Below are 16,089 nucleotides of genomic sequence, written 5' to 3'. Positions count from 1 at the left end.
CCGAATGAATAACAAATAGTTTTCAAACACGTTTTCTTACACGATTCAAGCAAAAGTTTCCACGGGAAATTATTAGTTTTTCTTTATGGACCGATTTGCCCCAAAAAGCGTCTGTTTTACTTGGAAAATTGGGAAACTACCCTCCTTCTAGTAGTTCTCACTTCGAAATGTAGGTGGCGAGAGCTTGGAAAAGTTTCACTGCAAGACGCCAATAGTGCCGAGATGAGTGAAAATAATTTAATTTTGAGGGCTTTTTTTCTAACCGTGTATTTTGTTGTTGTTGTGTTGCTTTAGCGTGTATTTGTATTGATGACCCCTTGGCCGGTACTGTATTATGTCATTTGATGCAATTCCGTTTATTGTCAATTAACGCAATTCCGGTCAAGCTTTGTTTGTTGGTACAAGTTGAAAAAGAGGTGCAAACTTTGAGCGTTCTTGAGCTTCAAGATACGCATTCATTATTATTTGTAGAAAATTCAAGAAATAATGTCGAAGAACAGAGCTCAGTATGATCCAGATGCTCCTGTTGGTCTTATGCCGGTAAGTCGTATTTTTTCATTGCATTTTCCTAATTAAACCTCCATTCGTTTCTTCTCAGCTTATTCAAGCACTGATCAAGCCGCCGGATTCGACAGAACCTAAGCCAGTATGTAAGAAACCTAATCATCCGTACTACAAAAAGCCAGGGCGTGGACACAACAATGACACATGTGACGCTTGCGGAGAGGGAGGTGATCTGATTTGTTGTGATCGGTGTCCATCGAGTTTTCACCTTGGATGCCAGTGAGTAGTGGGTTAGAGTATCTAGATAAGGCAAAGGAATTCAAGTTCTCTTTCTTCCAGCGATCCTCCATTACAAGAGACCGATATACCGAATGGATTGTGGATTTGCCATACTTGCAAAATGACAGAAGCAAGTCCGTTGCTAAAGGCAGCAGATTTGAAATTGACTAAATTTGAATTACAACCAGAGCTTCGAGAGGAAACGGTAGCGGCCGAAGGTTCACAAATAGTTAAAATCAAAAAGATGCGCAATAGAAGCAATTCTCGGAAGAATTCAGCATCCAGCATTGGTACTGAAAAGTTGGCAACACCGAGAGATGAATCGTTAGATGGCGTCACTCGCTTAAAAGAGCCGGAAGATTGTTCACAGCTGACACCTTTTGATCAGTTAATTCGCGCAGCTCGTATCCTGAACCCTCGTCAGTTTGAGCTGCCCCGTGAGATGAATGTACACTTTCCATTTCCTGGCACCGAAAAGCAGGATTCAGCACATAAAAATGGAAACGGAAGAAGAGGTCACAGAGGACGGAAGATCTACGAACTAGATGGCCAAGGCTTAGTTCCTCTTCCGGCAAAGACTTGTCATGCTTGTGGTAAATCATGTCGCAAGGCGCCGTTGATCGCTTGCGATTATTGCGATTTATTCTTTCACCAGGATTGTCTTGATCCTCCCTTGACGGCACTTCCGACATCGATGTGGATGTGTCCGAATCACGTTGAGCAGTTTATCGTAAGTCTTTGTTGATTTTTTAATCATTTATCAGAACAATATTTTATGTTTTTTTTTTCAGGATTGGAAGTTGGTAAATTCTGTATCGGCAACAGAGCGTATTAAATTATGGAACCAATTTAATGCAAATATGGATCAGGATACTGTTAAAAACGAATTCTTTCGCAAGGTTCATCGCCGTAATCCACCCTTTCGTGTAAGGCAGAAGCCAAAAATGCGAGATCGAGTAGAGGTTCCACCGGTGGTTGAGTTTCACTACCAAAATCCTCCCAATTTGCTACCCTCATTGCGGGAATTGTTGCGCGCCAAAAAATATGATCGTTTTGTAGATACAGCCAAGCCGATTTACGACGACTCCGAGTTGCTATCGATGATCGATTCTGAACTGAAAGCGATCAGCACTGCAGATGAACAAATAGAAAAAATGATAAATGTGCCTGGAGGCACAGATCCAGAGGAACGTGAACAGGCAGCTGAGGAGGGCGCACCAACAAAAGCCAAATCAAGTTCGAGAGGAAAGAAACACAAGTCCTCTACGAAGAAAGATGTAACATCAAAGGCTGGCAAAGCGGGGGAAGCTGGTTCGTCCATTGTTGAAAAAGTAGAAGCCGACAAAATAGAAAGTGAATCACCTTGTAAGAAGCCAAAAGTCGAGGTCACTGATGAATTGAATGAGGAAACGTTGCAGCTTCATAAGAGTAAGTAGATTCGCATGAGACAAGCGTGAATGAATACTCGCGAATTTCATTAATATGAACAAAGATCTAATTTTGCATAATGGATCAGAGCGAAACTGCCTGCTGAGAAAGGCTCACGCACATTGTATCTTTTTGTAAAACAAGGGCCGTAGTCAAGTTTCAAAATAGAATGGGTGGGGCAAACAAGTTTTTAAGATGAAGGATACTAGCAGGCTGTTCGCCATTGGGCCGAAGAGGTCACTAGATCAAATGACACATTCTACCAGCGTGTACCAGGAATCAAAAATATTTAAAAATGACAAAATAACAAACGATCAACGAGCAAAATGATTACGCTTTGTCAGTAACGGCAACAAAACGACAATGTCCTCTTGCGTTTTTTTCATGAAAAACTCCGCCTGCTACACAGCTTGATCGGAACTGTGGAAGCAAAACGCCAAATTGTTTGTAAGCCTCTTCATAACATACGCTGGAAATGTTACACGTAAGTAAATGTGGCTGTCATTTCACCATTCCAATCAAGCTATGTCGTTAATCGCAATTGTTGCTACAAAGCTTGCAAGCAATCCTATCGTTTTCTTCCATCGGTATGGTGAAGCTATTTACAGAGACTTTATCGTGGTAGCCGTCGCAAGCATTATGTCTTCATTGTTGGTTGCTCTCTCTGTTTTGATTCCCTGACTAGGATATAGGGTAATTTACGTATTCTCGGCAACCTAAGCAGCGACCTTCTTTCTATAGCCTTTTTCTCTAAGGAACGCACACATATGCAGTATTGGTTTGTTTACAATCTTTTGCTGCCAGCTGCTCTAACAATTTCAGTCGAAAGAATTGTCAAAAACTGTTTTGAAACGCTTTTACAAAGCTCCAATCTTCTCTAGTGAGAGCGAGTATTGTCGGCAACCAGTTTTTCTTCGGCAACCGTTCCATTTGAACTGCATGTAAATCTGCTGTTCTATTATCGGCAACTCGAAATCAGCTACAATTTGTAGTGCCTGTGTTGCATTTCAAGAAAACCTTGCTAGATTGCTTTTTCTCAGTGGTAAAAATATAGTCAAATTGAAGCTGAAAGCATAAATAATCGTTTGCATGCATTCAGTGAAGTGTTTTCGTAAGAAAATCCAGTGAAAATAGTGTTTCAATTTGGGTTGCCGAAAATAGTATGTCATGCCGAAGCCGTCACTTCCCCTACATATGCACGTATTTACCTGATTTTTTTTAAAGTTTTTGTACCGCAACTGAAAAAATAATTAAAAGTTACCCTCAAATATTATTGCAGATTTGGAAAGAGAGATAAATTTCCTATAAGTAGCTCAAAATGATTTGTTGTGCGATTAGGTATAGAGTCATTTAGGGCTAAATGGGTCACGGGGCAAAATGGTAAATGATTTATTTATATTTTTGTTTATCAACAATGTAGCCAATGTAGCTGGTTGAACAAAGCAAAATATCATTGCATTACACCTGTTGCAAACAAATAAATTCATATATATATATATATATCATAGCTGACCCATATAGTTAATTGACACAATATTCAAATAAGGACTCCTTTTCATAAGCCTTTTTATAAGCAGAAAACTTTCATTGATTTACCTGACTCATACTATACATATAGGGGAATTTACGTATTCTCGTCAATCTAAGCAGCTTCCGCACTTCTATTAGCATTTTCTCAGTGTCACGCACACATATGATGTGTCTGTTTGTTAACATTCATCTGCTGCTAGCTATTCTATCCATTCCAATCAACAAAACTGTCCAAAACAGTTTGAAAACGTTTTTAAGGCGCTACAAACTTCTCAGGTGAGTGTGACTATTGTCGGCAGCCTCTTTTACTTCGGCAACCTTTCCGTTTAAACTGCGTGTAAACCAGCTGTTCTATTATCGGCAACTCGAAATCAGCCGTATTTTGATGTGCTTATGTTTCTTTTGCAGAAACACCTGGCATAACAGGTTTGCTCAGTCGTAAAAATGTATTAGGATTGAAGCTGAAAAAATAAGGAATCGTTTAAATACATTCAGCGAAGTGTTTTAGTGAGAAAATACACCGAAATTAACGTTTAAATTGTGGTTGCCGAAAACAGTCGATGGCTGCCGAAGCCATCATTTACCCTACTTTCTATACGCGGCATCGTATAGTAATGTAACATAGAATAATTAACGAAAAATTAGATGATATATATGATTCTGCGGATACAACGCATATTCGTTAAAAGGCAGGAATTGTGCATTTTGCTTCAGATTTGACTCCCAGCAAAAACAATGTGTTACACCACCGTTTTAAGCACTTGTTAGTTTCAGTGCTACAAGTATCAGTATTGGAGACGCATTTAAGAAAAGCTTATCGAATAATAGGTTTGTTTACATGCTATTTGCTTATTTTTTTGTTATAGAGGTTTTAAACATGAGAGTCAATTCGCCTATTTGCTATTTTCTGATGAATTTTACGTGTGGATAAATGTTTTCGACCATCGAGTATTTTCACCTCTCTATAAGTCTAATCTCTATAAGTCTATAGACAGTAATACCATGGACAAACTATGGCTTATATCATGTAATATAAGCTATCTTGCAATGAGCACTCATACATCTAGTTTTAACTGGAAATCCTATGTATGAGTGCTCATTGCCATAGCCATAGTCTGTCCAGGGTATAAAGCGAGTCGAAACTCACTCAGTCCAGTCAAAAAGGAAGTTACCCAAAAATGGGTGTGGTGATCAGAACACGCGAACCGAACTGTAAGCCATCTACTCAAAGACTGAGCAAGAGATAACGAAGCACATACAGTGGTGCAGCAACCGAACTCACACGATCCCTCTCCGAGAGCGTACTCACTCATCTCTAATAGAAGCATCTACCACATCCCCCTTTTCCTGGAGAAAGATTTATTAACCCTTTTTGTATAATAAATATTATCATGTATCTTTAACAACTATTTATCTCTAATTTATACTTATCTTGTCGGACTGTATCTCGTTGCTGGTTTGTGAACTCTGCCCGTTCGTCGAATCGCCCCCGAACCTGATGACGAAGCCGGTTGGCTGTGATCCACATCATCGGCCACAGGTATGATCAAATTAGTGTCCTTTACTGACTGCTCGATTTGAAGGTCGTCTCGATGTCCGTTGCAGCTATCAGTCTCTTCATTCGATGAAGCAGGCAGTAGCTTAAGGTGTGATGTATTTCTATCATAAATCCGTCCGGATTCATTTGATCGAACTGTTACATTAAAGCCTCGCCGGTCAATGACTGTACATTTCTCATTTAAGAAATTCGTAGCGAGTTTGTTTGTTGACAATAGGTTCTTCATCAGGACAGTGTCACCCACAGATATTTCACTTACTTTTGTCTTACGTCTTTTATCCTCCCGCTCTTTCCCGAGCGTTTTCATTTCATGATCTTTATCTCTAAAATCCGAGCTTGGCGGTATCGTTTACAGGTCATCTATCTGTGGCAATTTTGTATGCAACTTCTTGTTTTGCAAAAGTTCGCTTGGAGATTTCCCTGTAATAGTATGCGGCGTGTTGTTGTACACGTGCAAATAATTGTCCAATTCAGCCTTCCAGTTTCCGTACAGGGCATTTGCAATCTTCATCCTCTTCAGCAACGACCTATTCTGTCGCTCTACTTCTCCATTGGCCTGTGGCCAATAGTGTGATGAGTGGTTCAAGTGGATTCCATTGTTCCCACAAAATTCCTCGAACTCAGTGGACACAAATTGTTTCGCATTGTCAAGAGTAATGGTTCTTGGAGGGCCCCAAATACGAAAAACTCGTTTAAGCCTTCCGATAGTTTGCTGAGCCGTTATTTCAGTCATAATCTCCAGTTCCATGTATCGACTATAGTAGTCAACGATAACTAGTACATACTCTCCTGTTGGCATGGGACCCAGAAAATCAATGGCCACATCCACCCATGGTTTATCAAGAAGAGCACGTCGTGTCATCGGTTCCGGGGGATCAGGGACTTGTACCAGTCTGCAGCCTTCACATGATTCACAGATCTTCACCACGTCCTGATCGATACCCGGTCACCAGCATCGTCCCCGCAACCGTCGTTTCATCATGAACTGGCCAGGATGTCCTTCATGTGCAAGGTTGCACATTCTTTGCCGCAATGAAGAGGGTATAACAAATTTTGTCCCTCGCATTAGAAGATCATTGACATATGAATATTAATTTCTAAGTACGGTGTAAGGTTTCAAATCTTCCCGATTCCATTTTTCATTCAGAATACAATCTTTAAGCTTCTGCAACTCAGGGTCTAAATTGGTGGCCTGTACAACTTCCGAAATATCAATTGCTGCACACTCTTGAATAGCTCTAATCACTGTCTCTGTTTCCGAATCAAATGCATCCCGACAACTTTCGCTACTCAGTTCAGCTACCGACACAGCTACGACGCGCCTAATTAAAACCTCAGACTCATCAATCCATCGATTGTCTGTAACGTGAGCCGCGAGCCTTGAAAGCACGTCAGCAATATTTGCTGAGCCTTTCCGATATACTACCTGTTAGAATTTGCATGTTTGTAAAAACTGGTAATGTTTATCATTAAAATTAGTCTGTTCCTTCTTACCTTGAATTTGAATGCTTGAATACGAAGCAACCACCGCTCTATTATTGCTGTTGGGCGGGAAGTTACTGTAAAAAGGGTCTCTAACGGTCGATGATCTGTTTCAAGCTCGAAGGTAATCCCCATCAAGTATATCTTGAACCGCATACTATCCCGAGAGCCTCTTTTTCGATTGGTGGGTACGACTTTCCCGTTTCTGACAAGCTTTTTGAAGCATAACCGATTATTCGGGGTTTGTCTCCTTTGAACTGGATTAAGACTGCCCCTAATCCGACACCCGAAGCGTCCGTGACAACCAAAGTTCTATCCTTTGGATCATAGTAACCTAAATTTTCCACCGAGCCAATCACCTCTTTCAATTTATCAAATGACTTCTGATGTTCTGGTTTCCATTCGAATGGTGTATCTTGTTTTATGAGACTTCGTAAAGGGAAATTCAATGTGGACAAATTAGGAGTGAACCGCGACACGTAGGTCACCAGTCCTAGAAAGCTGCGGAGTTCTTCTTTCGTCCGGGGCGCTCTGAATTGCAAAATCGATCTGACTTTCTCGTCTGCCGGTGAAATTCCTTTCGAAGAGAGCTTGTGTCCCAGAAAAAGGATTTCACGTTGTTTGAAATTACACCTGTGTTCGTTAAGCAGGATTTCGTACTGCTTCAAAACGCCCAGTGTTTGTTCTTCTTCCGTAGAGCCAAAAAGGACGATATCATCAATGAATCAGACTGTATTTTTACAGCCTGCCAAAATACTCTCCATTAGATTTTGGAACAGTTCGGGCGCGCAATTGACTCCGAAAGAAGTCTTTTGTATCGAAATAAGCCCCAGTTCGTAATAAATGTCGTTAAATCACGACAGTCTTCTTCCAACTCCACTTGCAGGGCTGGTAGCAGGTCACTTTTTAGTGACTTGGTCACTATTTTCAAGTCAGTCACTAAAAAGTCACTTTTTTCATCAAAAAGTCACTAAAGTCACTTTTTTACGACCAATGTTGAGAGTAAAAATTTGAATTTAACAACTCAGAGTAAAGTCTGATAAGAAGAGTTGCGAACATATGGAAACGTTAACTGTTGACGGAATCTAATATTTTGTTTTTTTCTATCTTGAAATTGTCATAGACCTATCGTAAATTTTCAGAGATTTCTAAAAAAACTCTAGACCCAATATTCTGGCTGTTTTACATTGAGATCTTGAAAGTTGTCCAAGCCTACACTGCAACACAAAATTCACCTGAAAAGGTACGCAGATATTTTCCATGACACTTTTCAGGTGAATAATACGTGTTTTGGGGGAAAGATTACATTAGAGTGATTCACATAGAAATAAATTGATTTTCTCGCAAATTTTATCGGACTTTCCGATGATCTTCAAATTGGCATCACTTAAAAGCTACGGAAATTAGCAAGTAAATGCGACTGGATTTTGTAGTAATGATAAAGTGGTAAAGTGAATTGGTGATAGACTATAGATACAATCAGGTCTTTTTTTACACGGGGGATACGTACCGTGTAAAAAAAAACCTACGAGATTTTGATTTTTCGCATGCTTAAATGTTTTTAAAAAATCGGATTTTGATGCCATTTGTAATTAAAGCATGATATGGTCCATATAGACATATTTTAAAAATTTCTGTATTTACATCAAAAATTGTGATTTTTTTTTTAAGTATGCCATTCGATTACCTATAGCTTGAAACGGATATTGTGATTGGAAGCAAGTCGATAGGTTGTATCGTTGTCGAGAAATCGTTAAAAACGTACCGTGAAAAATCGTGGAAAACCGTGTAAAAAAACCAACGTAAAAAAAAACCGTGTAAAAAAAAGACTTCAGTGTATATATAGGGTAGAGAACTACTTCGGCCTAATCGCCCATTTTGGGCCTATCGATCAGAAAACTTCAAATAAATCCATGATTTCAGTGTTAACAAGTCTATTATGCGTTTGGTACGATACTTCAGTTAATAAGCTACCGAACGAAGTCAATGAGCACGCGTGATATGAAGGTTTGCAACCATTATTCCCAAAAACAAAACAAGCGCTCCGACCGAATCAATTTTTATCTTCATCCGATAGGCCGAAGTGAATTTATTAGCGTTTCAATTGCGTTTCAATGCGTTAGGCCGAGTTTAGAATCCGAAGGCCGAGTTTGGCGTCAAGAAGCAGTGTTAGACTTTTGACAATATCTCAACGGTTGGTTTCTTTTTATCAAATCTTACGGTACGTACGGAAAGGTAAATAAATTTGGAAGCCATCAGTAATACTAACATTCCGTTTGGTGCTAAACTGCTCTAGATTAAGAAAGACTAAGTGCGGGTTGTGCTTAGTAGGTCGGAAATGGGGTAGTTAACCCTATATTTCGATTTAATTGAGTAATAAAATGATTGCATTCTAGGAAAAAAACACTAGTTAACACATTACATTATTTAATAATTGGCACTGATGATTTCGTTCGTCAATTGTTGATTGTTAGCACCTCGAACAATCAGTTCCTGAATTCTACAATTTCATTTTTAATTTATAAATGAGTGTTAATTTATAAAAATTATAAAACTTACGCTTGAAAACATGAAGAAGCCTGGTAATTCCAACTCGTCCAACAACGACGAAAGGACACTTTCTTTTATCGCCATTTTTCCATTACGAATACGACAAGAAATTGTTCATACCATGAAATGAAATCACGAAAAACTTACTTGAATTTCACTTAACCTTTACCAGCATGACATGTGGACTGGTCCAGTGAATCCAGTGGAATTTATTACCATGTCATTGCATTTTATGTGCGGCACGTGAACCTTATTGAATTCCTATTTTGAAGAGGTTACCTGAATTACCTTTACCGTTGGTTCAATGTATGATGTCAAAACATGGTCTAGGAAAATTTTCAAGCTCTCGACATTTGTTCAAAATCTTTGACACCCGGTAGCTTTAGTATTTGTCCAAACATCGAGAAAAAAATCATGTCACAGATTCTTGAGTTCCTTTTTAAGTCCATTAAATTGTATTGTATTTTTCCATACTAAAAAAATAATCCTAAAATGTATTCCTAAATCTCTAATTTTTCACGATCGAGATTTTAAGTCCTAGACGCATTCAATTTTGTTTTATGTCCGTGATCATTCTATCTGGGAAAATTTTCCTCGTGCCATAATAATGAGATTTTTTCTTAAACTGTGATCTAGAAAAGTTGTCTAGATCACAGAGTTATGATTCTTTTTCTATGTGTTATGTGAGGTGTTACAGAAGATTCTATTCTTGGGAGGAATGAAAAATACCCAGTTCGTTATAGCGACTACAAAGAAGAGAAGGATCTTTTATTAATATACTCATGGCTAACTTAGATCTATATACATTTAATTCTAGACTGCTGTTCTTCATGTTGCTAAATGCATCGGAAGGATATGTATGATCCTAGATCTTCAAAAATTGATGTCCTAAAATTGTAAAAAAAATTCTAAAATCGGTACTTTGAACATTTTTCTCTGTGCCTCAATTTCGCAATCTAATAACAAATTCGTGATCTGCAGAGTGAGGAAATGAAGGTTAGAATTGGACTGTGCTCTTGCTTATTCAATTCATACTTATTTTTTTTCATAACAAATTTATGTGATCCTTAAATCAAACTCAAATTTGTTTTATTGTTAAAAAGTATGAAAAATACCGGAACTGATCCATATCTTTACGATCAATAAATGTCACTACTGGTCACCTTTTTAATGGTTTAAAGATCACTATTTGGTCACTACTTTCGTGATTTTAGTCACTAAAGTCACTACTATTACATCGCATACCCACTACCAGCCCTGCACTTGATGGAATGCCTGTTTAATGTCCAGAGTTGTGAAGAATTTCGCGTTTCGGAATCTTGGAAAGAAGTCATCGATGATTGGAAGTGGGTGATTCAATCTTTGAATAGCAAGGTTAGTTCTGCGCATATCTACACAAAGTGGAAGCTCCCCGTTTTCCTTGAGAATCGGTACAAGAGGGGATACCCAAGACGTAGGGCGTATCACTTTCTCTATTATACCAAGATCCAGGAGTTCATCCAATTTTGACTTAAGCTTTTGGAGTAGTGGAATAGGACATCGCCGCAACGGTTGTATGATTGGTGGAACACTTCTATCCACAGGAAGGCTCAGTTTGATTCCTTTCATCTTAGGAAACGGTTTCTTTGATGTGTCTACACGACCAATCGAGTCATGTTGCGCACTAGGTAAGCCGATTCCCAATACCCCTAGTTGTTGCGCAGTAATTTTTCCCAAAAGGGGCTGTGTCCCTTCTCAATTATGTAAAAAGATGTCTCAGTTTTCAATATTTGCCCACCATCAACAACTTCCAAGGCTGCATCAAAAGCCGTCACAAGCTTTAATTAATTTTTCCATAGGCCAGAAACTATTTATTACTATCAGATCTTTGATTAGTCACTTTTACGTCTCTTAGTTTCATCAGTTCCCAAGTGGTGTCGTCTATCAAATTGTGTTTGGAGCCAGAATCAATTAACATGACCGCATCTACATCACCAACGCGGCATGTAATCAGCTCATCGTCTCCTTCACCCACATTGTAAACAAGCAGATATTCATGTTCTGTTGGCTCCTGTTCATGTTCTTCGACATTGAAAACATTTCGATGTCGTTTACTGGAGTACGAAGAATCTTGGAAATTAACGAAAGGTGATTTTGGCTTTCCAAAAGCAACCTAGACAAATTCATTGTATTTATTATACTTCTCAAGCAGTTACCACATTTTTTCATACCTGGCTGGTCATCGGTTTTGAACTCAACCTACAAACTGACTGAAAGTAACCTGTCTTTTGACATTTTAAACATTTTAAAATATTTCGTCCAGGAAAAAAAAAATAAAAAAAATATATGAAAATGATAATTCTGCACACTAAGTTTTTTCTACCGAGCTCGGCTGTGCAAATCTCGGCAAAAAAAATTTACTGAGATCTCAGTAAACATTTCATTTGTTTGCTGAGATTCAGATAAGCATTATCCGAGACTCAGCAATCAAATGTCACTTTTGCTGAGATCTCATGTCGTTTTCGTTTTTGCGGTGTAGCTACACCGGTGCTACACTGCCGAACACCGAAAAAATTTAGGGTGTAGCTATCGGTTGCACCTTTGTTTACAAACAAATGATGATGAACTGTCAATGACTCGCACTTATTGCTGCTTACACGGTAAGAAAAAATACTCAAAATTAAGTTAAAAAAAACTCAACGTTGGGTTCTATCATTTGAGGTCCGCCGTTGAGTGAATCAGAAAAGCGGCGTTGGTTAAAATTTACTCAACTATTGAGTAATAATAAATTAACTCAAATATAAGTTTATTTTGATTGAGGTTGCTTTTATGCGCCTTTAACCATTTAATCTTCACAAGCGTTGATAGACGAGTGGTCAACACACGGGCCCCGTAATCTCAACGTCCATGGTTCGGTTCCAGTCTGCCCCGCTTTATTATTTTTTTGTCAACTTGGTCAACGCCAGGATTACTCAAAATTGAGTTTTCTTCTTTAACTTAATTTTACCTAGCCCCACGGAAGCCACGTGATGAGTGAAAGGAACTCAATTTTGGGTACTTTTTTCTTACCGTGTACACTACACCGGTGTAGTGTAGTAAAAACGAAAACGACATCAGTGAACCTTATTTTTACCGAGATTTGCACAGCCGAGCTCGGTAAAAAAAAAGTGTGTGTATTCAGCTGCTGATACCTTTCGCCATATAGGCTATTACCAGACAACATATCAAGAAGACTGGCAACTTTGTCTGAATTCAAGCGACAGACACAGAAGCGACAGACACAGAAGCGTCGCGCTCGAGCGAAGGTGGAAGCAACGCATAGAAAAATGAGCAAATACACAAACCTTTATTCTGAGGATGGAACCTTTGCTATCCAATTCGTTCGGAGCATTTACCTTTGAGCGACAGATGACGCGATTCTGTCTGTCTCATATCGGACGTAAGGGAAATTGGAAGAGTTTCCAGTCTGGTTGGTATGTTGTCTTCGCTATTACGTAGCTGCAAAAATTTAAAATTTAATTTTAAACATTGATGTCACATGTCTTTTAACATAAAATACATTTGAAATCAACCTGAGTTTACGTTTATATTTACCTCAAATATTTTAATTTCGGTGATAGTTTTCTCTTTGTGATTTTTCTAGCGCTTTTCTCAAAACACAGTTTTACATAAAAAAATAACTAAAAACCTTCTGCAAAGGAACGGGTTACAACTGCAAACACTAGTTTTAACGTTCTCAATAGGGAAAAGAATTTGTCGAACGTTTTGAAAATATCTTGTAAAATCGAGATTCAATGAGCAATTGCAGTTACAATTGTAAGTTTTTATGATTTTTCTTACCATAATCATTGTTATCGGCGCTATCCGACATATTCGGCGGAATAACAGTGTTCTTTATTGGGCAAGCTGAATATTCGGCCAAATAAAAATTTGACTGATATTCGGTGCATCTCTAGTTCCCGTACTTTCTTTTATTGCTTTTGCGGTAAGTTGCCGGGAACATACTTTTGCTTTACACAGGTAGCAGCTTGGGTTGCTCATTAGAATAAAAGATAGCTCGCACAATGGAAGTGTAATGATGTTCAAACATTAGACTATAGCAGAGGTGCGTCCACCTTCAATGATGTGGGTGGGACAAGGTTCTATGGTTTCATTTTCATAGACCGGACCGGAAATCGAACCCAGCCACCTCCAGCATAATCTTGCTATGTAGCTGCGCCTTTACCGATTGAGCTAAGGGAGGCCCCAACATGTTCTGGTTTGTAAATGCCTTGAAACTAAAAGCGGGCTGAAATGAATAAAAGTTTAAAAAAGTTAAAACCCATCATGTGACACATCAAATGACATGAGAATTCAAAAACCAGTCCAATGGTAGTAATATTCAGAGTACAGGACTATAATGGCCACACCCGGCTATGATCCGGGAATCCCCGGCCCCAGTTTCTAGCAGGGTCAAAATCCATCAGCGTTACCTCAAATCATACGAGATTTCATCTATCTTTTCTCATCGAATGAACACTTTAGTCGGACTTTCTATAAGTAAAGTGGTTCAGATTTTATCATTGGAGGATTCATTCAGTTTTTTAACTATGTTCTCTATTAAATCGTGGGTGGGACAAAGCTTTGACTGTCCCATCCAGGTATATTTGTGCGTAGGACATGTCCCACTTGTATCACCCACTCATCGCGCCTCTGGTATCTATTGACTATAATTGTACTTTCTAATTTCTAGTTAACGAGGAGCTACTATGTTTGGATGATTCTTTGATCAAAATACTTGCTTACCAACGGTTGCAACAAATACTGGCTCAAAGCAGCGAAGTGTTACAAAAACCATCATCCGAATTTTCGGCAAGGACTATCCGCGAATTAATGAAATCAGAGAAACCGGCAAAGTCAACTCCTCTGCCTAGTCAGTTGTTGACAAAAGATGATATTGAGCGTATAGCAAGAGAATTTACGAGTCCAAGAAGAGACTACAACGCAGCAGAGACCGTCAATGCTGCTGGAGTTGTTTCCCCGACCAAGGTAGAGCCAAAGGAAGAGAAGAAATCGCAGAAGGAACCGGAAACAAACGAACAGAAAATATTCCTGATGGCTCAAAATCTGGAAAAACACGTTAATAACATCGATATTCGTGTCCGCGCTGTAGTAACTCCAGTGGATGTCAATTTACCTGGCTGCAGCTGGTTTGAAACGCTGGATCTGTCACGTTCCGTCTTCATGCGATATCGCTCCCTGTCGATTGGAAGCGGACCAGGCAACGATCTACAACTTTCGAAGTTTGGTTCCTGCCGATTTGTTTCAGATAAACACGCTACTATATTCTATGACGAGGTTTGTAGTTTTCACATATCTACGTAACAAACAACATCGGCACACTATATTTTCTTTTCGTCTTTCAAAGGTAACAAAAATGTTCGAGTTATTAAACTATTCAGAATTTGGAACCGTAGTAAACGGTCAACTGTTCACGTGTGACTTTACTGACCACTCGCTTGATGTAAAGCCTGAACCTGATAGTGGCCATCATTCTTCGAAAAAATCGAAGAAAGATGAACATGACGATATCAACAAGGACAAAAGGATGGACAAACAAAAAATCCGCCAGGATATTATAAATCTGATTGACATGTCGCGGCAGTGCAAACGAAGAAATTACGATTTTCTCTCATCCACAAGGTAATCAAATTCAAATTGCGGCATTACCATAGTTTTTGCTTGATGGTATATTTCTTCTGCATGGAGGCGAACCAGCCTAAGGCTGAAAGCCTCCTAAATGAAGCTAAATAATAATAATAATAATATTTCTTCTGCAGCATGGCAGATATATCGCAGACTGGGTGCGATTGCACCAATCCAAATCCGAAAATTTCAGGATGGGAGGGCACAGCCATTCTTTACCAAGGAGCTGTTTTAAAGTTTGGATGCTTATCAGTTGTTTTCACCATCACTAACTATGATAACAATACAGAAGAATTTGACGACACAGACGGATCGTCAGAGGACGATGAAGGAGAAGAAAAATAGAAATAAGATTATCTCACATGTTTTTTTTTGTATTCAACAACATATTTAGTATCTAGTTCTAATGTATTTTTGTATATTGTTAACAGTAATAACTTTGAGCGTTTCCTAACGTTGCTTCTCATCCCATTTAATAACATTATCTTCGTATTAGATATTTTTTTGTACTTTATTAATAATACTGTTTTAATTGCATTTTTTTTAAAGTGCAAATAAATAGAGGATGTTTTCGCAGATGAACAAAGTTAGGTGACGTATTTTTGGCTTTTTGCGGTTAAGTGACATAATAACTATAATTCCAAGATACAACAATAAAAGTTAATACTAAAATTGATCTATTCTTTTTATCGTAGTTTTTTTTTTAGCCGTATTATTATCGAAAGGTCTGACCTTGGAGGATCCACCAAATGTTTGTCTAGGGTCGTATTAATTAACACAGACGTCAACATCAACGCAGCCCGATATTCTTGATCGGGATTTAATTCTAGGATATTAGAGCAGTTCCAAGAGAAGGTCCTGATAAAGCTGAAATTTGACACGAGCATTTCCGATTTAAATGAAACTTTGTCAATGTTTTCGACAGGAGGAAACATGAATTTTACACAGATTGTTCGGCCATTTTGGCTCAAGGGTCATTTTTTAAAAGGGTGTATGTGTTTTCATGAGTTGGGGAAAGTGAGGCAATATGGCCAATGGGTCAATGTGGCCACCCAGTTAAAAATGAACTTATTAAACATATTTTACAAAAAATC

At 38.6% G+C, this 16,089-nt stretch overlaps 1 protein-coding gene across 1 annotated transcript; it reads left to right on the top strand.

Annotated features, from left to right (window-relative positions):
- Positions 1-403: 403 nt before the first annotated feature.
- Positions 404-15,619, top strand: LOC135708702 (PHD finger protein 12). The gene is made up of 7 exons (XM_065230809.1): positions 404-540; positions 599-783; positions 844-1,513; positions 1,575-2,211; positions 14,043-14,647; positions 14,718-14,992; positions 15,130-15,619. The coding sequence occupies exons 1-7, from the start codon at positions 487-489 to the stop codon at positions 15,338-15,340; spliced, it is 2,637 nt and encodes an 878-aa protein (XP_065086881.1). The 5' UTR covers positions 404-486; the 3' UTR covers positions 15,341-15,619.
- Positions 15,620-16,089: the final 470 nt, after the last annotated feature.

The sequence above is a fragment of the Ochlerotatus camptorhynchus genome, unplaced genomic scaffold (genome assembly GCF_037179485.1).
Source record: "Ochlerotatus camptorhynchus isolate MF236.1 unplaced genomic scaffold, CSIRO-AGI_Acam_v1.1 ptg000032l, whole genome shotgun sequence".
NCBI classification, from domain to species: domain Eukaryota; kingdom Metazoa; phylum Arthropoda; class Insecta; order Diptera; family Culicidae; genus Ochlerotatus; species Ochlerotatus camptorhynchus.
The sequence above is the reverse complement of the archived record's forward strand: the minus strand, read 5'-3'. Positions and strand labels throughout refer to the sequence as shown.